The following is a 22,092-nucleotide window of genomic DNA, read 5'->3' as shown; positions in this document are numbered from 1 at the left end:
AATAATCTTTGTTGGCTGTGGCTGTGCCAGGGCTGTGGCTCCATAAATCTCTTTATTCACTTCCCTGCTGGGTGTGAATGTCCCGTGTTTATGGAGCACCTGGGTCAGTGGTTCCCAGGTCATCTCCATCCAGAGATGGGGCCCCCAAATAATGGATGAGTTGCAGTTTGTGATGGAAGATGTGTCTTAGCTGCAGCAGAACAGTTAACAGCCAGGAAGGGGGAGAAAACCCAAACCTGTGACTACTTCTACCATAATATCTAAACTTTTGTGACTTCTTGTTCCACCTGCAAAGTTGGTAAATCATTCCATGGCTCAAACCCAAAATCACAGCTGTTTCCAGCTGCCTGCCAGGGTCTTAAATGCTTCTGACCTGGACCTGGAAGATCCAAAAATGTGTGAGGGATATTTTGAGTTCCCACAGGAGAGGTGGCAATTTCATTCTCCAATCTACTGTCACTTTTGGAATTCTGTATATTGCGAGGTCAGAAATAAAATTTGCTCTTCTCTCTTGAACTCACCAAGCTTCTGTGTCCAACAGCGACATATAACTGCCAGCATTTCCAGTTAAACCTGGGATTTTCCTCTCTGCAGGCTGCTGATTTATGGCAAGTACTGCAGCCACATGGAATATGCCCAGAACACCCTGAACCACCTCCTCGCCAGCCGGGAGGACGTCCGGCAGAAGGTGGAGGTGAGCGGGCAGGGGGCTGAGTGCTGCCCCCACCCCTTGTCCCAGCTTTGGGAAGGACTTGCTGGAGCTGAGGGTGGTGTCTGGGGAATGTTTGATTTACCAGGAGAGAAGAAAGGTGTCAGAGTTGTGTCTGTGCTGCCACACGGGGTGCAAAGCTGGGGTTTGCCCTGTCCTGATCCCTCGTTTTTCCCTTATCTCCTCACCAGCCCTGTGTTCTGTCCTTCCTCCCCGAGTTTATCCAAGTTACAACAAACCAGTGACTTTATTTGAGTGGGACTGGCTGTGGGACAAGTTCTTTGAGTTGTCCAGGCCCTGAGCATCCCCAAACCAGGAGCCACGTGGTTTTCCAAAGCCACCAACAGCACTGGGGACAGTCAGAGGCAAACCCAAATCCCCAGGGAAACAGCAGAATTCCTGCCCTGACCTCCTCAGTGTGAACAGGGGCTGATTCAGATATTAAGGGAATCAAAGGAGCCCCAGAAGGGATGCATTGTTTGAGCTGCTGTTTTTACCCAGCTCTAATCCCTGCTTTGCTCTTGATGCTAATCAGAATTTGCCAGGCTGTCTGTACACATTACTTCACCTTCCACAAATGCACTTTGATTCCCTGTGTGAGCCCAATTCAGTGCTAAAACTGCAGTTGGGAATTGTCCAAAATGGTCCCTCTGTGTCTCACGTCAGGGCTGGAGCAGCCAACTGCTCCCTGCTTTTGTGTCTCTCCCTCCCTCGTGGCAGCTCTGTCAGGTCACACAGAGGGGCTGAAAATGGGTCTGGGCCAAGGTAAAGGTGGCAAAACTTCCTGCAACCACAATTAACTCATCTTAATGACTTCATGCTCATCAGGGACTCCAGAGCCACGGGCTGCACGCTCAGTGCCAGCCCCTCACAGATCAGCTGCATTGCCATGGCCCAGCGAGGAGGTGGCTGAGGCAGATGGGTTTCATTTGACATTTCCCCAGGTCTGAGGGCATTCTGCACTGCCCTGATGAGCAGCATCTCATTAGGCTGGAGTGGCTCATTTGCATGGCAGTGGCTGGAATTTAGGGTCCAGCCCCTGGGATTAATCCCTTGATAACCTCTGTGGTGGGAGCCCAGCCCTGGCTGGGTGGCTGCAAGGACCACAGGTCTGTGGGCATCCAAACTGAGTTTACAGGAGCCAAACAAACATTCTCAAGACTTCAGAGACTTCTTTTAGGTGGGAAGTTATTGTTTTCTTACTGCTGATTTATTGATCTTCCTAGGAATGCACGCTAAAGGTCCAGGATGGGAAATTCAAATTGCAAGATCTGCTGGTGGTTCCAATGCAAAGAGTTTTGAAGTATCATCTCCTGTTAAAAGTAAGTTTTTCAGCACTGGCACTTCTCTGTCTGCTCTGTAGCATCTTTCACCTCTGTCAGTGGAGGGTGAATCATTGCCAAATGCAGAGCAAGGGTTGGGATTTTTATTCCCCTTCCAATAAAATAATTGCTAGAGCTACTTAACACGACATAATATTTGTGCTGTTTTCTAAAGTACGGTGACCCAGGGTAATTCTACACTTGGTAGCCATGAGAGGCACTTAATGAATATAAAATAAGCTTGCATATAATCTGATTATGTGTGAAATTCCTCCAGTCAACTCCGTGGAACAGATCTCTCAAGCACCAGCCCTTGGTGTGTTCCCTGTCCTGCAGCCACAGCTGCCTCCTTGGGCATCCCTGCATCCCTGCCACCTTCCTGGCATCCCTGCTGCCTCCCAGGCATCCCTGCCAGCCCCCTGGCATCCCTCCAGTCACCCTTGGAATGCCTGCAGCCCCCCAACATCCTGCCACCACCCTGCCAAACACTCAGGCAGACCCTGTCTGGTGCAAGCAGGGTCTGGGCATCTTTCCTAGCCCATCCAACCTCTTTATTTTTATTCTTTTCTACTTTTTCAGGAGCTGCTCAGCCATTCCTCAGACCGGCCAGAGAAGCAGCAGCTGAAGGAAGCTCTGGAGGCAATGCAGGTACAGGAGTGGGGAGGGGGCTGTGCTGGCTTTGGGGTGCAGCAGAGCTCAGGATCCTGGATGGACTTTCCATCCAAATTTTTGCTCTGTGGAACAAAAATTTGGATGGAAAATCTATCCAGGAACAGCTCGAGGGAAGGCAGGGTCCACTCCTTTTGGTCATACCTGTGTCTGTTGATTGTCACTTGGTGTGGTGGCCTCACAGCAGCTCCCTCGTCACCTCTGTCCCCCTCTGAGGCAGAGGGGGGAGCTGGGGTTTGTTGACAAGTTGTGACTTTGCCCTGATTGCTGTTGTGTGTGCAGAGGCTGTGCCAGATCCGGCTTTTGTTTCTGCTGGGAGGGATTTGGAGGAGCTCCAGAGGCAGCAGCACACCAGGGAGGGAGCATGGCAGCCACGGGAGCCCGCGTGTGTGGAGCGTTCCCCGTGTGCTCTTAGCCAGGTGCTGGCTGGGAATCCTTTAATCCACATTTTTTATTTAAATTTTATTTTGTTAAAGGGAAGATGTGTTTTCAATAATTGATGGCATTTGGCATCAGCTCTTTGCTTTGCTTAGAGTCTTTTTTATTCAGCTTTCAGCTGGAGCCCCCAAAATCTCGGAAAAAAACATCAACAATAAAAAATCAAATTGTAGAATCATCCAAATGTTCTCTGACTCGGTTATGTCTCCCCACACACACATTCACACCAGATCCATTGTCAGCAGAAGCTGACTGGAGGATGCTCATTGACTCCAGGTTTTTCCTCTGGAGAGCACCTCAGGATTCATCCCTGTGCTCGTGGTCACTTTGTTTTCCACCCCTGGGCTGCAGCTTTTGTAACGTGGCTGCATTTCCTGGCCCTTACATAAGCTGGGTGACCTTTCCAGCCATCACCCTGCCAGCCCAGGGATGCAGAGCTGCTCTCTGAGCAGTGGAGGTGCTTTGAAGGACGTTGCATTCCCAGCCTGCTGCTGTGGCCTCAGATGAACGCTGGACCCGGTGGTGACAGCGGTTAAACCCTGCTCCTGGCCTCATCACCCAGCACCACGGCTGAAAAATAAATGTCTGTTTGCTCTGGCTCTGCTGCAGACTCAGCATTTGCTGCAGGAAGATGCTGATAACCATCAGGGAGGTTTCTCTCTTCTCCTCCCCATCGCCAGGAGAGTGTGGGAGCAGTTCCGACCACGCTGGGCTTGGGGGCTTTGGGAGCCATTCAGTGTGGTTTTAATTGATCTGTAAACCAAGGCTTAACTTCCAAGTGATGTCTTTCATCACAAGTCCAGCCTTTCTGTCTGCTGTGCTGGCAGGCAGCAGACACTGCTGCTGTCTGGGGCGAGAGCTGTGCAGGGGGATGGATGGAGTGACATTCCCAAAGGGATTCAGCTCCCTTTGCTTTTGCTTGAGTAGTTGGTTTTGCGAGGCAAGGGCAGGATTTGCACCCAAAACAATAATTTGTGGTGGGCTTTCTTTGGTGCAGGTACCAACCCTCTGCCTGAGAATGCAGGACTGAGTTCTCAGTGGTGGTGGGGGAAAGGCAGATCCCAGTGAAATTCCACAGCCAACATTTGCACGTTGTTCTTTCAAGCCCTGGTTGATCTTGGGAGTGTGTTTCCCTGGGAGTGTGTTTCCCTAGGTTGTGTTTCCCTGGGAGTGTGTTTCCCTGAGATTGTGTTTCCCTGCTTCAGAAGGCTTTTGCTTGTGTCATTCCTCATCACCATCCCTGCCAGCCCTGGCTTGGTGATGTTACGAGTATTGTCACGTAGATCTGTGATTATGGGATGTGATTAACCCTCCTTGTGTTGGGGAGCTGAGCAAGGTCTGACCCGGGGGGGATGTCTTCAAAAATCCCCTGTTCAGATTTAATCCAAGTTGACAAGAGCTGTTGTTGAGGTCAAGGAGGGAGCAGATAAGAAGCAAACAGGCACAGCAAATCCGCTCTGAAGGGTGCAAGAAGTTGTTCCAGCAGAAGGAATGGCTCCTTCTCTTTGGTGGATGAAAATTTGGGGTTTGGGAATCGCTGTGCTGCCATGGATTTGTGCATTGCCATGGATTCATGCATTGCCATCTTCTGGGAAATGGAAAACATTGCAGCACCTGCCTGGCTCTGAGAGCAGCAGCAGCCTCACCTGGCCCAGGCTGCAGTGGAGACCTGCTCAGACTCCTGAGGGATTCTGAGGGAGCTGAAGGAGCTCCTGAGGGAGCCAGGCTCATGTTTTTGGGTCAGGTACTGCTGAAGTAAAAATCACTGTTCACCCTTTTTTTTTTTTTTTTTCTAAGGACTTGGCCATGTACATCAATGAAGTCAAGAGGGACAAAGAAACTTTGAAGAAAATAAGTGAATTTCAGAGCTCTATAGAAAACTTGGTAAGTTGTAAAATTCTCTTGAACCCAGTTTAATTTGATGTATTTGGGGTTTTTTATTCAGCAATTACTACTTATTCTGTTGTGCTGAAAGATGCCCATGTGTTCAGAGTCTCTCATGATTTGCTTATGGTCCAGAGGTGGATGCTCCATCACAAAACTGCTTTGGCTGTGGCTTCTCGTGCTGGTGTTACACTAAAAATGTTTCTTCAGCTTTTTCTCACATTATTTGTGTAGGGAGGACGCAGAAGTTCCTCAAGGTGCCTACCTGGCTTCTATTTACAAAGAGGTTTTCTTTTGATTTTAAAAGGGCAGAAGTTAACTGAAAGGGGAGAAGGGCTCATGTAAAAAATCCCAAAAACTTTCAACCATGTATTTTAAGGAGAACTCACCCTCCAAACCCCAGAGGTGTCAAACACTGGGTCCTGCTGCTGTGCATCAGCAGACCTGGAGGGATGCTGGGTTTGAGGGCTTTAAGCCTTGCCTTCATTTGGAAATGATGAACTTCTAATGGATGGCTATTTAACAGAGACAAACCCCTTAATTCTTGGGAAAACCTCTGAGAAATAGCTTATTGCAGGTGAGGAGGGGTTTGTAAAGATGCTTGGAGTGCTGGGCCTTGCCTGGGGGGCCAGTGCTGGAGCTCTGGGGGTTTCCTGGGCTCCTGTACCCGTGCTCACGGCCAGGCTGCCCTGGAGCATCCTCCCTCCCCTCGCTGAGGGTGGTGCTGCTCCCAGGAGATTTGGGAGCCTCAGGCAGGGCTGGGGGGGTGAAATCCAGACAGCTGTGGGCTTCCACCTGCCCACAGCACCGTGCCAGGCCTGGCTGTGGCTCTGAGATCTGCTTTGCCCCTGCAGCAAGTGAAGCTGGAGGAGTTTGGGAGGCCGAAGATCGACGGGGAGCTCAAGGTGCGCTCCATAGTGAACCACACCAAGCAGGACAGGTGAGTGGCAGCACCGTGTCCCCAAACTCAACGTGACCTCAGCCAGCAATTCCCCTTGAGCTCTTTAATTACTTTAATTACTGCCTGGAATTTCACTGCCATAACCCAGCATCAGTGTGAAATCACAGCAGGGCACGAGCACTGAACAGTGAGCTGGGGAGCTCCTCAGAGCTTTCCAAATGTTTCCCCTTGGATTTTTTTAATGACGTGTTTGACTGGGTTTCTTTGTTTATTTGCTCGCTTTGGGCAGGTATTTATTTTTATTTGATAAAGTGGTGATCGTCTGCAAGAGGAAAGGGTACAATTATGAGCTGAAGGAAATTATTGAGCTGCTCTTCCACAAGATGACTGATGACCCCATGAATAACAAGGACATTAAAAAGGTAGGTGAACCAAGGATTAGCTCTGGAGAGCATTTTGGAGCTGTTTCAGGGTAGTATGTTCCTATTAGCCTTTTAAAATAGGAAAAGAAGATGGAAGATAAACGCTCAACTTTCAAGGCAGCCTTAAATAGCATTGGGAAATGTTTATTAATGTGGGGCTGGGCTGGATCCTCGAGCTGTGTCCTGGCAGAGCAGCCCTGAGGAGGCTGGGTGGTTGGAGGCAGGAGGGAGGAAGCTGCTCTCTGCCTTCTGGCCCAGTCTCAGGGAGCAAACATCAGATGGGCAGGAGAGGAGGGCAGGGAGGAGGGAGGGAAGGTGCAGGATGTTCTTTCTCCTGCAAGCTGCAGGGTGGAGGAGCCTGGAAAGGCAGCTTTGCACACCAGGCTGCCAAAATTGGCACTCGAAGCACTGAAGGAACATCATTTTCCCGTGGTTTGATGCTCACTCTGCAGCCATGGAGGAAAAACCTCCAGTTCTTGCTTTTACTTAATCCACCCCCATGGGATAAGGGACACTGGGGTGAGAGCAGCCCAGAACTGCTGAGGGGAATGCTGCTGGCTTTGTGTTTTAATGAAATTTCTTTCCACTTTGCTCTCCTATGCTTTCTAGTCCCATGGAAAGATGGTAAGCAGAGCACCCCTCTGGCTGTCGTGTGTTTGTGTGCAGTGTGCTGAGACAGGCTGAGCATATGTGCAGTGGGCAGGTCAGATGTTCCTCTTGGGCTGGCACAGGCTGTCAGCCACAGACAGAATGGCTGGGCAGCATCCAGTGGAGCAGAAGAAGCTGGGTTCTCTCATCTGCCACCATGAAATCCTGTTTGGTCCAAGTGCACAGCGCCGAGGCAGCTCAGGCATCATTAACTGGGATGTGTTAGAGAAACAGGAGCTCTCCTTCCTCCTGCCCTGCTGCCCCTGCCTGTCACAGGCACATTCTTCTCTCTCTCAGGATTTTTTCATAGAGCTGCACAGAGAGAAGAGAAAACCATTTCTATTTCTGCTCCTTGTTTTTCCCATGTGAGAATTGTTTACCTGGAGTGAGTGCTGGGTTGGATTTTGGTGAGGATTGTTTGAGTGTGATGGCCAATCCAGCCCACCTGGGGCTGGACTCTCCAGAGAGGGTCATGATTTGTGAGTTAGTAGTTAGAAAAAGTAGGTTTGCAGTTTTAGTATCTTCCTTTATATAGTATATTAATATATTATAGTAAAGAAATCGTTCAGCCTTCTGAGCTGGAGTCAGACATCATCATTTCTTCCCACTGGGTTCACCTGCATTTACAATTCCTGGCCATGGCTCAGCAGAGGGGGCAGGGACAGGCTCTAGAGCAGTGGCTGAGGTGTGTGAGTGGAAATGTGCTGTGTTCTGCTGGGATATCAGCTCTCTGTCAGCTCTCTATCATCTCTCTATCAGCTCTCTATCATCTATCATCTCTCTATCAGCTCTCTTCTCTCTTGCAGTGGTCATATGGCTTCTACCTGATCCACCTCCAGGGCAAGCAGGGCTTCCAGTTCTTCTGCAAGACAGAGGAGATGAAGAGGAAGTGGATGGAGCAGTTTGAGATGGCCATGTGAGCATGAGTGGCTGCTCTAGCCCTGGCTGCAGTTGCCAGGGGTTGGGGAAAAGTGTTTTGGGCCATCAGGTCACTGCAGAGCAGCTCTGACAGCAAACGCTGTGCTGGGGAAGCTCATGTGGATGCTGGACGAGTCCCTGTGCAGAGGGAGCTTGTAGCTGTTCTCTGAGCATCCCCACCAAAGCATCTCTGAAACGGGATTTTATCTCTGAAACTGAGATAATTGGGATATTGGGAATTAGGAATTGTTCCCTGGGAGGTGGGCAGGCCCTGGCACAGGGTGCCCAGAGCAGCTGTGGCTGCCCCTGGGTCCCTGGCAGTGCCCAAGGCCAGGCTGGGCAGGGTTTGGGCACCCTGGGGCAGGGGAAGGTGTCCCTGCCATGCAGGGGTGGGATGGGGTGATTTGAAATGTCCAACCCAAAGCTTTCTGTGAGTCTCTGGAAGGACACCTCACCCTGGTGCTGGGCCATGGGGAAGCAGCAGGCTGGAGCAGGAGCAGGGTGGTGCTGCAGGACCTGGTCCTGAGCAGAGCAGGGCTTGAGCTGATGATTGACTCCGGCCAAATCCATGGTTCTTGTCCTAGGGGAAGGTAATGGGCAAAATCCTCTCTCCACAACCAAGCCCTGGTCTCCTTTCACACTGGATTTGGTGTCTGTGAGGTGTCCAAGCTCTGAAATGCCAGCAGCCCTGTGGGGACAGGCTGATAACCCCCAGTGCTTTCCCTCAGGTCCAACATCAAGCCAGAGAAGGCCAATGCAAATCACCACAACTTCCAGATGTACACGTTTGAAAAGACAACCAACTGCAAAGCCTGCAGGATGTTCCTGAGGTGAGCAGCAACCTTCCTGCTGTTCTGCAGCAAAACACAGAAAGAAAAATCTCAAAGCTGAGGCTGGATTTTCTGACTTTTCTTCTTTTTTTTCTTCCTTTTTTTTGTGGCACAGAGGAACTTTTTACCAGGGCTATCTTTGCCCCAAATGTGGAGCAGGTGCTCACAAGGAGTGCTTAGAGATTATTCCCCCCTGCAAGATGGGTGAGTGATTTGATGAGCAGCTCGTTGCTGCACGTGAATGATCTGAGAAATTCACTTTATAAAGCACTGATGTTTGTTAATGCATAAAAAAATGCAAGCATGCTCCCAGCCCACCTGCCAGGGCTGTAATTCACATTGGCTGGTGGTTTAAAATACAAACAAAGCAGCCAAAATTCTCCAAAATAAAGAGCTGCTGTGATTGCCTGCCATCCATGGGATGCAGCTCTTTGTTTTGGAGAATTTTGGCTGCTTTGTTTGTATTTTAAACCACCAGCCAATGTGAATTACCACCAGCCAATGCAGGGGGTGGCATCTCCAGCTCTTGTGGGTGGGCATTGAAGAGAGATTATCAATTTTCATCACTTGACAGTGAAAGCAGGAGGGTCTGCAGCAGGGAGAACATTTCTGATGAGGAGAGAGCTCCTCTCTGGACTCCACATGTCCCAAAATACAGCAAAAAGTTGTGTCCTTGGTCTAAACTGGGCAAAGTTGGGACTCACCTGTGCTCAGGCACAGCCCTGGTGATGCTCCAGGGGAGGATCACAGGGTGGCTTTGGAAGGATTTTGGGTGAGGAGTGGAGGGAGGGAGGGATGAAATTGCAGAACTTCGTAGCAGGGAGGGAATGGCCCTGGGTGGCTGCAGTCCCTGCTTTGGGCTTCCTGCTTCAGCTTCACACCCTGGTGATACTCAGAGCATCAGGAGAGGCAGAAAATGGGATTTGCTGCCTGTCAAATTAACCTTGCCCACCATTTCTCTTGCAGGTTCTTCAGCAGAGCAGGTAGGTGGTTTGGCCTTTTTCCTCACCCTCTTTGTCCTTGTCCAGTCTGGGTGTGGGCAGCTCATGGCAAGAGCCAGCCCTGGCCTCAGAGGGGTCCCAGCAGTGTGTGGGACAGGACTGGGGACCAGTGGCCTCCTCCCAGCCTAGAACTGGCCCAGTTTCAGCAGCACCAGAACCCTCAGGAGGTGCCAGCACCCAGCTGGGGTGAGCACCATGGGCTGGGGGGTACCAGGGAGGTGTGGGGAGAGGTTTTCTCATCCCAGTGGCATCAGGTGGGTGCTCGTGGGGAGAACTGAGGCTGATGTGTCCCTCACTGAGCCTTTTTCCTCTTTCTTTGCAGGATTCACTGGGTGCAGGACCTGGTAAGGGCATGGCTGTGGGACAGAGGGCAGGGACAGGCTGCAGGAGTCCCCAGCACTGGGTGTGTGGGAGGGGGAGGCTCCTTCCAAAGGCAGGAAAAGCTTTAATGCCTGCAGGAGGGTCCTGTGCACCCTCATGGCCAGGCACGGGGTCACATTCACTGGGGTCTCTGCTGCCCCATAATTTCTTTGGGTGCCCCTGGCCAGCCCTGCTGGGCCAGTAAAGCTTCTGCCCATCACACCAGTGACCAAGGAGAGCCTGGCACGACATCCTCGTGCCAAAGCAACCTTCAGGGCAGAGCAGGCGTGTTCTAACAGGGAAATGTGTTGCTGGTGGGGGAGCATCTTCCTGCTGGTGTGTCCAGTGTGCTCTGATGGGCCATCAGTCACAAAGCTCACTGCAATAACTTTTATCTTCCTGTGTTTAAAACTGGCCTGGACAGAGCTCTGGGCCTGCCCTGCCCCTGCTGTGGCTCAAAGGAGAAGAACAATTTGTTTTTGTGCTATTTCTGATGGAAGGAAAGCCAAGCCTGGCAAAAAGAAACCTGAATCAAATTTGTGGTTAGGGAAAAAAAACTAAAAAAAACAACAAAACAAGCACAGAGTGCTCTTGCTGCGAGGGGAGAGGCAGAGGTGGGGAGGCATTTTGAGGATAAACACTGTGGGTTTGGTGCAGTGGGGGAAGTTTATTTAATGTGCAGTTGTTGGCGAGACAAGTGGACTTTGACTGGGAGCTCCAGGGGCGTTTTGAGTCCCAGGTCCAGCTGATACTCGGTGGTAGCTGAGTGTTCACTGGCCCCTTTTGCAATTGTGGGGTCACTGCTGAGCCTGGCAGGGCTTGCTGCTGGCCAGGCATTGCCTGGCAAGAGCTCCTCTCCTTGATTTCCCTCTCCTCTGCTGGATTTGAGCTCCTTGGTGAGGCTCAGATCCAGGTGCAGGGCTGGGAGCTGGAGCTTCAGCTTGGCTGGGTCCTTCCTGGGTTTATTTTTGCTCAGGGAACTCAATCATGCATGTAACTGCAGGGGCCAAGAACATTCACTGTGGACACCATTCCTTTGTGCTTTCATGTTTCCTGCCCCTAAATCCTGCCTGCTGTGCCCTGTCAGGGGATGAGGAGAACAGGCTTCAGGAGGGGTGGTTTTGTTTGGGTTTTTTTTCAGCTGGGACAAGGTTGTGAAACTGTTTTGCTTCTCTGCCAGGTCCTAAAATGGTGGCTGTGCAGAATTACCATGGGAACCCAGCCCCTCCTGGGAAGCCTGTGCTGACCTTTCAAATTGGGGACGTGATGGAGCTGCTGAGGGGGGACCCCGACTCACCGTGGTGGGAGGTGAGGGTGATTCCTCTTGGGAAACTCCTGGAAACTCCTAAACCAGTGCAGACTTCTGCATTATCCCTTTGATTCGTGGGCTTTCCTTGTGCAGGGATGTGCTGGGGGGTGGGATTTGGGCCTGTCCCCAGCCCTGCGTGGTGCCACCAGTGCTCCCAGTGCTCGCCCCAGTCTGATGCCCAGCTTGGCTTTGCAGGGGAGGCTGCTGCAGACGAAGAAGTCGGGTTATTTCCCCAGCTCCTCGGTGAAACCCTGCCCCGTGGATGCCAGGGTAAGTGCCAGAGAGGAGATGGAGCTGGGACTGCCAACTCCTGGGGTTGTCCCTGTCACTCTTCCCAGCTTCTCCTCGAGACCTCAGTCCTTCCCTGCACTTCAGCAAAGGCTCTGCCTCACAGGGGAGGTGGATCCCTCAAGCCATGGTGCAGGTACAGGGCAGGGCAGTCCCAGCCCTGTTCCCAAGGCTGGGATTGGCATCATCAGATCCAGCTCTGTTCCTTCTCTGACTCAGGAGCACAGTGCTGGAGATCAGGCCCAGCGCAGGAAAACTGCAATTGGTTTGTTTTAATTGCTTTTAGCTGCTTGCTGTAATGTTGTCAGCTGCTTCCCAATTAAAAACCACTCAGGTAAATGAACAAACACAGCCTGCTGGTCCCAGCTGGGAGCTGAGAGGGAAATGCTCAGCTACAACACTGCCCTCCTCTGCCCGAGCCCAGGATCCTGGGATGGCTTGGCAGAGGAAAGCCTCCCGTGGAGAGGAGCATCCCACACGTGCTCCAGAGCCCGAGGAGCTGCTGGCTCCTCACTAATGAGCAATTCTCAATTTGCAGCCCCCCAACAGCCGGCCGCCCTCGCGGGAGATCGACTACACAGCGTACCCGTGGTGAGTGGGCAAAAAACAAACCAGCCTGGCCTTTTGGCTGCTGCTTGCTCAGGAATCCACTCCAGGAAGGAATTCCAAATGCACACCAGCAGTGCTCTGCATCCTGCTTTCTCTGTGGCTGTGGAACAGCTGCCACGGGGGTGTTTGGGTGGTGTTGAAAGCCCTGGCAGCAGCTGTGGGGATTTCTTCACTGATGGAGAGGGACAGAGGTAAAAAAAAGAGATGATGGTTTCTCTTCTCCATTTTCTGTGTCCAGAAAATGTTTGTGGCAGGCAGGAGGCAACTCCTGCCTTGGCTTGCCTGCTTCTCCTTCTCTCCAGCTCCAGCCAGATTTATGAAGTCATGGATATAAATTATCCCTGCTCTCCAGCTCTTGCTTAGGCCTCATTAACCTGGATGCTGATTCCCAATTAGTGGGTTTTTCCAGGTGTCAGGTACTTCACAGGGAAGAAGCCACTCTCTGTGTGCTTCAGTGGCTCGGCAGCTTCTTGTGTATCTCAGGGCACTTCCCTTCCTGCTCAGGATATTTCCAATGTTTCTCCACCTGCCTTCCATCCTCCATGCCTTTAAAAAAGATGTCTCTTTTTATCCAGAACGTGCCTGTTCAAAGACACAAGTTCATTTTAACGAATTAAATGAACTAATTAACCTCTGGGCTCAGGTTTGCAGGGAACATGGAGAGGCATCAGACAGACAACCTGCTCAAGTCTCACGTCAGCGGCACCTACCTGATCCGGGAGCGGCCGGCTGAGGCTGAGCGCTTTGCCATCAGCATTAAGTGAGTAATTCCCCATTCAACAACTGAATAATTCAATATTTCCCACTCACAGAGGATGAGCCAGGGCTGGAGCACGTGGCTGTGCATTTCTTGAGTGCTTCTGCTGTTGTTGGCAGGTTCAACGAGGAGGTGAAGCACATCAAGGTGGTGGAGAAGGACAACTGGATTCACATCACAGAAGCCAAGAAGTTCGAAAGCTTGCTGGTGGGTTTTTGTTGCCCCTTGTAGCACTGTCTCTGCAAGTCATGCAGGGGGTGGCAGAGACAGCCAGGTGCCTCTCCTTCCTTCCCAGGAGCTGGTTGAGTACTACCAGAGCCACTCTCTGAAGGAGAGCTTCAAGCAGCTGGACACAACTCTGAAATACCCCTACAAATCCCGGGAGCGCTCTACCTCCAGGACCTTCACCCGCTCCCCAGGTAAAACCCAGCTTGGCTCTGTGGAAAACCTGCCCCTTCCAGCCAGCTGAAGGAATTTACAGCTTCACTGTAGGGTTTGAGTTGCTCAGCTTGCAGATGAGTCCTTCTGGTGGCATTTTCAGGATGGGTCTCACCAGAGGTGGTGGGTTCAGGGAGGGTCTGGCCGAGCTGGGGCTCTCTGGCACTGCTGCTCTCTGAAGGGACAGTTTCTGCTGGGACAGGCTGGTTCCCCTCCTCTGGTTTTTCACCCTGTGGTTTGCCCTGCCTCTGGTTGGGAGCAGGGATATGATGGTCACTTTGTGGGATTTGACCTGCCTTTCCCACCCACGTGAGATTTTTGATGGATCCAGTTCCAGGGTGGTGGTTTGAATCCCTGTGGGACTCCTTTAATGGAGGTGATGGGTGAAAGGGTAAGTCTGTGTCTAAAAGAAAAAGAAAGGAAACACCAAAATAAACGGGAAGAAAAAAGTGCAATAATGTAAGATGTTGTTTTGTCCAAAAGCCTGAGTGCACAACTAACTGCTTTATGGGGAAAAATAACTTTTGAATATTTTTCTCCATAGTATATTTAAAAAAGAATTCCAAAGGAAGATGGGTTCTAAAAGTTGGTTAAATACCTTTTTTGCATTAAATACAACCCTAGGATGAATTTTGAGCCCCCAGTGGCTGTGGGGCTGTGGCCACACCGTTTCTCAGCTATCCCAGCTCAGAGCCCCTGCACAAGACCCTTTGCATGCTTTGCCCTGTATCCCTCCATCAGCTTTTAAAGCATTATGCTTTATAATATTTTATTTTAATTTCCTTTTTAATGCGTGTTCTGCCTCTTTCTGTTTCTCTCTAACCTCTTTGCAGCCTCCTGCGCTTCCTACAACTTTTCTTTTCTCAGTCCTCAGGGCCTCAACTTTTCTTCTCAGAGCTCCTCCAGTCCCTTCTGGTCAGGTACCAGTGCCTCTCCCTGCTGGAGAGACCTGCCACCATCCCCAGCTTGAAAGCCATCACCAGTGGGACCTGTGGGGTCCCCCCTGTCCCCCCATCCCCACAGGCAGTTCAGGGGGTCCCCAGTGCTGCCCTGGGCAATCAGTTAATTAGGTTAATTAACCGTGGCTTAGTTGGCAGCAAAATGCATTCCCCCACCCCACCTCCCCAAAATCAAGGCAGGGAGGAGATGGGTTTGTTGCTGTTGGAGAAAAGGGGCTAAAATTAACCCAAAAAAAGTGGATGTAGCACTTTGGGATCTCATGATGTACTTCAAGCTCAACCTGCCTATCCCGTGTGTCTCACCCAACGAGCATCAGCATCTCACCCTGTCCCAGTCTGACCCTCCTTGTCCTCCAGGAGGACACCCCAGTGTCCTGCAGGGTTTGAGCTCTGCTCTCTGAGGCTGCTCAGGAGCCCCTTGCTGAGGGGACAGGGACACACCTGTGCTGTCGGGTGTGTTTTGGGGCTCTGTGTCCCTGCAGAGAGTGCAGTGGTGCCTTCCCAGGCTGGTGTCACCCTCCCTCTTGATGGGATCAGAGCAAAATCCTGCCAAGATTTTCTTCCCATTAAAGTTTTTATCTTTCAGTCTCTCCTTTAGGCTGGAGAGAGAAAATCATCAGCAAAGCCACACGTGCCTTCCTTGGTGCTGTGGTTGGGAAGAACACTGAATTTTTCAAGCACAAATCTGGGATTTTGCGATTCTCTGACTGCATAGAAGCTATTGCAGGAAGGAATCTGCGTAGCAAGGGGCTCTGAGTAAGCTCTTGATGAAAGAGCTCAAAGCTGCCATGATTTCTGTCCATCCTCCAGCCTGGCTGCCTGGCCAGGATGGACAAACTGTCCAGTGATTGCACATTGTGTGTCCAACGCCATCACCATCCTCATCTCCTTCCACCCCAAGAGCTGAAAACCTGGGCAAAGCTTTCCCTCAAACTTTGTTCAACCTTGGTTTGCACACTTTTATAGCTGGAATTAACCCTTGGAAATCCTGGGAGAAAGAGGGGAATGAAGCACAGCATCCCCTCAGGGTGTTTATTTATTTTTTGTGAGCTTCAGAGGACTTGCATTTTTCTCCTCTTCTGCCCATCCCATCCCTCCAGTGTGGCTCTCCAGCCTTTTTCCCTGTGCCCAAACCTTGGGGCAGGAATGCTGAGTGCTGCCCCTGCCTTCCCCCTCCTTGTGCTTCCCCTGAGCATCCCCGGCCTGAAGTGATGGAGATCCCTGGGGCTGGGGCTGTGCAGGTGGAGGTCAGCTCCCAGGATGGCTCCTGGGGCCATCTCCTCATCCCAAGCTGCTGGTCAGTGTTGGGCTTTGGCACCATTTGGTCTCTCATGGGACCAAGTTCCCAAGGTTTCCCCCTGGCAGGGACAGGAGCGGGGAGGTTCCGGGTCAGGAGCTGGTTCCCCCTCCCGGCAAAGCACACTCAACACCTCTAGGAGAACCCACTCCCAGTAATTCTGGTTCTGAAGTAGCTTAAATCCAAGTTGATTTACAAAGTGGCTCCATCAGGTGCTGGGAGCTGGGTGGCAGCTCCGCAATCTCCCAGACCTGACGCTGGGAGCTGAACAGGATTTCCCCATGATTTCTTTGTTAATGGTTGTGTATTCCTATGAAATCCTTCCTTCTACCACCTCACAAAAGTGCCCTTCACCCCCACCAAGCCCCTGACCAGCAGAGATGATCTCCCCAAGCCCACAGAGCCCTCCAGAGCCAGCAGGAACCCACTTGAACCCCAGCCACGCCACCCGTGCGGGGCTGGGCAGCTCGGGCGATGCTGCTCCTCCGCCCGAGCGGCTCCGGCTCTCGGTGCCCCGGTGGAAAACCCAGGTTGAACCTCTGCAAGCTTTCCCCAGGCTTCAGCCAGCGTGGTGGTGGGGCTGCTCCTGAGCTGCTGTGCTTTGTCCCCTGGCAGTGTTCACCCCCCGGGTCATAGGCACGGCCGTGGCACGGTACAACTTCGCGGCGCGGGACATGCGGGAGCTGTCGCTGCGTGAGGGGGACGTGGTGAAGATCTACAGCAGGATTGGAGGGGACCAGGGATGGTGGAAGGGGGAGACCAACGGAAGGGTGAGTGCAGCCTCCCGTTCCTGCAGCGGGATGTCCTCCCTGCTGTCAGGATGGCAAAGGGATGGGGGTGTGTCCCATGTCCTCCCACTCTCTGCTGGGTTTTGGGTGGGATGTCACCTCTTGAGAGCCACCTCTGTGTGGCTGTTTGGTGCTTTGTGACAGTGGCAGTGATACCCAGGGCACACACTGGAGCACAGTGGTGGGAGGGTCTGATCTTGCCTAAAGCTGCCCATGGGGGATGTGTGCAGGCCCTGCAGGGGGAAGGCTCAGCAGCCTGGGGAAACCAGCAGCCTGGTGGCTTGACCTGGTACCCCACAGATTTTGTAGCACTGGAGATGGATCCTTCCTGCCTGATGTCTTGCAGGCAACGTGTCCAAGGTGATGTACTCCATCCCAAATTAGGGTGATGGCACATCCAGCACTTGGAACAGCACTTAAGAGCAGGGAATAATCCCAGTGACAGGACGGGAGCTCCCTCCTAAAATCACAGAGCTGGAAGAGCCCCGCAAGGATCGTGGTGTCCAACACCCCCACCGTGTCCCCGAGTTCTCCTTGAACTCCGGCAGGCTTTGTGCTGTTCCCCTTGAGTTCCCAGCCCCCAGCTCACCTGTCCTGTCCCCCCACAGGTGGGCTGGTTTCCCTCGACCTACGTGGAGGAGGAAGGGGTGCAGTGACCGCGGCCGTGGCCGCTGGAAGTCGTCGAGCGCCCGGAGCCGGCCGCCGCAGCCCGAGCGCAGCGTCCCCGTGCTGGACTCCTCCCAGGACTGCCCCTGCAGCCCCTCACGACCCCCCCTCCGTGCAGGCTGCCCCGGCCTCGCCCCCGCTCCGTGTACAGAAGATTGATGGGCTGTGGGACGGCGCTGCCGGAGTGGCTCTCCCCGATGGACAGAGCTCAGAGACTCTGGGGTGCCCAGCAGGGCGTGGGCACTGCACCCCTCTTGTTTCAAAAGCCACCGTGGGGATGGTGGAGAGAGGGTGAGGCTGAAGGTTTTGTGCCTGCGTGAGAATTTGGGGGGCTTGCAGGGGATGGAGCCCCAAGGAGACAATGCAGAGTCCTTGCCGCAGCACTCGGGTGGTTCCCCAGGTCAGGATTTTGGGAATGGCCCCGGCAGCCATGGGCAGCACTGTGCCATGGTCGGGGTGAGGGGCAGGGTGGGGACGCCTGGCCCGGGAGGAGGAGAGGGCTGTGAGCATTTTGACCCTCAGGTGTAGGCTGGAAGTGGACCTTCAGGTCAGGCAGGAGGGGGAAGAGCCCTTTTGGCACCCCCAAGCCCATTTTCTTTACAGTCACCTCAGTCCCACCAGCCTTGCTGCTGGCAGGGGGGTGCCCAGGGAGCAGCAGACTGGTCCCACTGGTGAGCAGGAGGTCTCAGTGAGATGTTCTCCACACAAGGGTTTCAGAGGCCGCCAAGACACCAGGTACATGCAGAGGATGCGTCCCTGGACCTGTCCTCCCCAAGCCAGGCTGATTTTCCTTGCAGCTGTGACAAATCCCACCTCATGAGCTCAGGGTGACCCCACCTGAATAAGGGCTATGGTATCAAGTCCTGAATCCTGTCCTTGAGCTGTGAAAGCATCTCCTCTGCCCAGCTGTGTGCACTTTTGGGGGCTGGCAGCGTTTCCCCCCAGCTCTTCCTCCCACAGGCTGTTCCTGCTGCTGCTGTCAAGTAAAGGTCCATGTGTTGTGACATTCCCTCTGTGTCCTGAGCACCCTCTGTCCTCCCCAAAGTGCAAATACAACCAAAATACACGTGTGGGAGCGTGACAGGGAACAGCTTCCCTGTATCTGAGCCCCAGGAGCTGCCTCTCTCAATACATGGCATTTTGAGCTGATGCTTCCATGCCCGGCTGTTGTTCCCCTGGGATTTGGGGTGGTCCTGGTGTGGGATCCAGCTGCCAGTCTGGGAGCTGCCAGTGTTGGCTGGGTGAGCAGTGCTGCTGCCCTCAGTCTGCAAACAGAGCAGCAGAACCCTGCTTGGGGTAAGCATGGAGGAGTTTGGATCTGCCAAGGATGAGGAAATGATGCTGACTCGGGAATCACACCCTGCTGCTCAGCCACGAGCCCAGGGCTTGCTTTGCTCCCTGCTCCTCCTGCAGCTCTGGGATTTTCCCCACTCGTGGGAGGTGGGTGCAGCAGGGTCTGGCTAGGGCAGGCAGAGGTGGCAGGGACAGGGGGGGCTCAGGGCATCCCCAAGGTACTGTTTGGTGCTAAGCCCTCCCAGCCAGCCCCTCTGTGCTCAGTTTGAGGGGAGCAGCCAGCAGGGAGCTGACAATTCCCTGCTCCTGTGCAGAGCAGAGGGTGCCATTCCCTTTGTGGAGGCTGTGCTGGAGCTGAGGGGGCATTTTGGGCGGGTGGGACACACAGACTCCTGATGCCTCCTGTTCTGCCTCACATCCTAAAGCCTTACAGCCCCTCCTGTTTAACCTGGATTTTGTAAGGTGGCAAGGGCATCACCTTGGGAGAGCACAGCCCTGTCACCAGGGCCCTGTGTCCCTTACACCCCAGAGGGACCCCCACCCTCTGCCTGCCCTGCCAAACCCCCTCCCCCAGAGAGCTCTCCCTCTTGTGTTTACTGGTGTAAGAAACTTGTTAAAAAGAGATTGTTCTGTTTGTAAGTAATTATTCAGCCACTTGCCACAAATATATCTGTGAATAAGAAAGGGAAATGTTTTTTCTTCTATGATGGCGAGAAAATTGTATGTATTATTTGAGGTCGTCGCAGATCGTTTGGAATTGCAATGGGATACGTTGGAAAATAATATGTAAATTCCTTGGGTTTTTCCTTTGCACTAACTGGGGTAGGGTGGAGGGGGTTTAAAGATCAAACTGTTTGTTTATTGGAATAGTTTATAGCTGGGAATTTGGAAATAATTTGGAATAGCTTGTAATGCTGGAATAGAAACTTTAGCTGCTACTTAGAAACCCTTTTGCATGTGGTTTTTCCAGGCCTTTTTAAGTTACAATTCATCAAAGTAAATTCCCCAACAGGAAAAAAAAAAAAATAAAGTGTAATTTTGATGATAGGGTTTTTTTGTTTTTCCCAGCCATGGTTTTTCATGTGCCAGGGGTGTCAGGATCATGTCAGGGTCGTTGTCACTAAAATCCCCTTGGCTGCACGGGGGCTCAGGGCTGGCTTGGCCCATCCAGGGAAGATGAGTGCTCCCAGGGATGGATCCTTCCTCATTCCTGGCATGAACAGTAAGTGCTTTTACCCCTCCAGAATTTGGAGTAGATCCCTCCTGTGGTGCCTGTCAGGCTCCTCCTCATTCCTGGAGCAGCTGCCCCTCGTGCAGTTGTCCCATGCAGGAGCTTTCCTGTGACTCCTCTCTTTTTCTGAGCTGAACCCCTGCAGGGTGGAGGAAAAAGGCTGATTTTCCATGGCTTTTAGTCACTCTTGGATACCCTATTCCAGCATCCCACCAGGCCCTGCATGCAGCAGCGTGTTCCAGAGCAATAAATACAAAACTTGCTTATAAAAGCCTGAGGTGTTCAAGAGGCCTCACCTTGAGCAGGGATGTGATGTCCCTGTGAGCTGCCATGTCATTTAATTAAGAACATTAATTTTTTTCACCCTTGGGAGTCCCCAGTGCTTCACTTTTCCTGGGGTCAGCTGGAAGGGGTTGTCACAGTGAGCAGAGTTTTACTCAGAGAATCAGGCCTCTACATTTTGGATGCTGGCTTGGGAAGGTGCTGCCCAGCCAGGTATTAAGCTTGGTCCAGGTGCTGACCCTGCCTGGGATAAGCTCTTTCTTTGTGGTCTAAGCTCTTTCTGTTTGGTCTAACCACAGATGAAATACCAAATTTAGGTGCCTGGACCCTTCTCTGCTGGTGCTGAGCCTCAACCTGGCCTTGGGTGGGTACAGTGGCACAGCTGAGCTGCCAAATGCAGCACTGGAGCCTGCAGCCAAGAGCTGGGCACTGCAAAAACCTGTTCCCATTTTGGGCTGCCAAATGCAGCACTGGAGCCTGCAGCCAAGAGCTGGGCACTGCAAAAACCTGTTCCTGTTCTGTCCTGCCTCTGGGGACATCCCTGGGCACACGGAGCCCCTGGGGAGTGGCTGGGGCTGGCAGGTGGGTGCCTCCACAGTGGCTTTGCTCAGCTCTGTGCCAAAAATCTTCTCCTGGGGGTTGCTCCAGCAGGGTGTGACAGCTCAGGAATAAATGGGGCATTGATCCAGCGTGCCCAGCCAGGGCCAGGTGCAGTAACCAGAGCAGGAGCAGCGTTCCAGGGGCATTAACAGCAGAGGAAATTCCAGCCAGCACAGCTGGTCCAGCCCTGCACGGCCCCTGGCCTGTCCCGGCATGGGGGGGACACACCAGGCAAGGGGATTTATTTAATATTCTGATTTTTCCCCCAGCAAGAGCAGCTGCTGATGGAACACCCCCCATGAGCTGGGCTCTGAGCAAACACGGCGTGGGGGTGGCTGTGTTTGCTGGGCCAGCAGCAGCTCCTGCTCCTGTCACAGGGTGACAGCCACCTACCCTGGGCTGGGACAGCCCCTCGAGCCCCCATGGCCACCAGCCAGAGCGTGGCCACCTCCTCCTGTCACTGTGGGCTGAGCTCACTCAGCCTGGGGCATCCCAAAAGCAGCGGCCAGGCTGCTGTGCCACCAGGGTGGGGAAACTGAGGCAGGGGGTGGCCAAGAGGAGAGCTCAGAACAGCTCTGCCCAGCAGGACTCTCTGGGATCTGGGGGGGTTTTGGTTCAGGGGCAGGTGCTGGTGGTGCTTCCCAAGCCCTAACTGAGGTTGTGGGGCAGAGCTGAGCCCACAGCTGGGATGGGGATGGATGGGGATGGATGGGGATGGGGATTGGGGTGGATGGGGATGGGGATTGGGGTGGCAGAGGCAGTGCTGGCAGTCTGCAGCACGCCTGGCTGGCTCAGCCCTGCATTAACCACGTTTTCTGTGACCTAGAAAACTCCAGCTGGCGCCTGAGCCGCTGCGCTGCTTTTATTTTAGAATTAACCTAAAAATTATAGGGGGAGATTGAACTCTGTAGGCTCCCTCTGCACTGCACTGATCACCCCAAAAAATAACCCCCCTGATTGCTGCTCTGGAGTCACATCAGGGCTCAGGGGGGCTGTGGGAGCTGCTGCTTTCCCCAGTGTCCATCCTGAGCTCAGTGAAGGGCTCAGGCTGCTGAAGTAGACTGGGGCTTGTATTGTTCTAGGTCTGCTCTAACCCAAAGGTCATATTTATAATTTGGACACGCTGATGAAATGGTTCTGGCCTGTCAAACAGAAACACCCCACTGCAAACAGGAGTTTAGACTTGTTTGCAGCCCTGTGGTTGTTCTGAGCAATTTACTCCGTGGAGAAGCCTGCAGGAGCTGGGGCTCTGTGTAAAAAGGAGAAACCAATTTTGTCTTTGGGAGAAGGAGGGGAAATGCTGCTGCAGACAGGGGATAAAGCTGGAATAAGGGAACCCCTCGGCTCAAACCCTTCCCAAAGTGGGGCAGTTTGGATACTGGGTACCACAAGGTGTCCAGCAGGCACGAGCAGAGGGATTGGGTACTGAGGAGCAGAAAAGGGGCATTTCCACTTAAGCTGGGCACTTAAAAC

At 52.8% G+C, this 22,092-nt stretch overlaps 1 protein-coding gene across 4 annotated transcripts in view; it reads left to right on the top strand.

Annotated features, from left to right (window-relative positions):
• The window catches only part of VAV2 (vav guanine nucleotide exchange factor 2), a 122,316-nt gene extending 102,765 nt beyond the window's left edge, over positions 1-19,551 (top strand). For 2 of the 4 annotated variants that reach the window (XM_085594199.1, XM_077787908.2), the window contains 20 exons: positions 595-694; positions 1,936-2,031; positions 2,611-2,679; positions 4,936-5,022; positions 5,877-5,962; positions 6,213-6,345; positions 7,800-7,909; positions 8,640-8,741; positions 8,857-8,945; positions 9,708-9,724; positions 10,065-10,086; positions 11,283-11,410; positions 11,607-11,681; positions 12,238-12,290; positions 12,952-13,068; positions 13,185-13,272; positions 13,361-13,484; positions 14,337-14,423; positions 16,375-16,529; positions 17,156-19,551. In XM_085594199.1, coding sequence (XP_085450325.1) covers positions 595-694; positions 1,936-2,031; positions 2,611-2,679; positions 4,936-5,022; positions 5,877-5,962; positions 6,213-6,345; positions 7,800-7,909; positions 8,640-8,741; positions 8,857-8,945; positions 9,708-9,724; positions 10,065-10,086; positions 11,283-11,410; positions 11,607-11,681; positions 12,238-12,290; positions 12,952-13,068; positions 13,185-13,272; positions 13,361-13,484; positions 14,337-14,423; positions 16,375-16,529; positions 17,156-17,203 — 1,786 coding nt within the window. In that variant the 3' untranslated portion in view covers positions 17,204-19,551. Of the gene's footprint in view, positions 1-594; positions 695-1,935; positions 2,032-2,610; positions 2,680-4,935; positions 5,023-5,876; positions 5,963-6,212; positions 6,346-6,954; positions 6,970-7,799; positions 7,910-8,639; positions 8,742-8,856; positions 8,946-9,707; positions 9,725-10,064; positions 10,087-11,282; positions 11,411-11,606; positions 11,682-12,237; positions 12,291-12,951; positions 13,069-13,184; positions 13,273-13,360; positions 13,485-14,336; positions 14,424-16,374; positions 16,530-17,155 lie in introns of all 4 variants that reach the window. The other 2 variants (XM_021543575.4, XM_021543574.4) reach the window with 2 other exon arrangements.
• The last annotated feature ends 2,541 nt before the right edge of the window (positions 19,552-22,092 follow it).

Source organism: Lonchura striata, chromosome 17 (assembly GCF_050655825.1).
Source record: "Lonchura striata isolate lonStrDom1 chromosome 17, ASM5065582v1, whole genome shotgun sequence".
In the NCBI taxonomy this organism is placed as follows: domain Eukaryota; kingdom Metazoa; phylum Chordata; class Aves; order Passeriformes; family Estrildidae; genus Lonchura; species Lonchura striata.
Note: the sequence above shows the minus strand (reverse complement) of the source record. Positions and strands in the feature narration are given on the sequence as shown.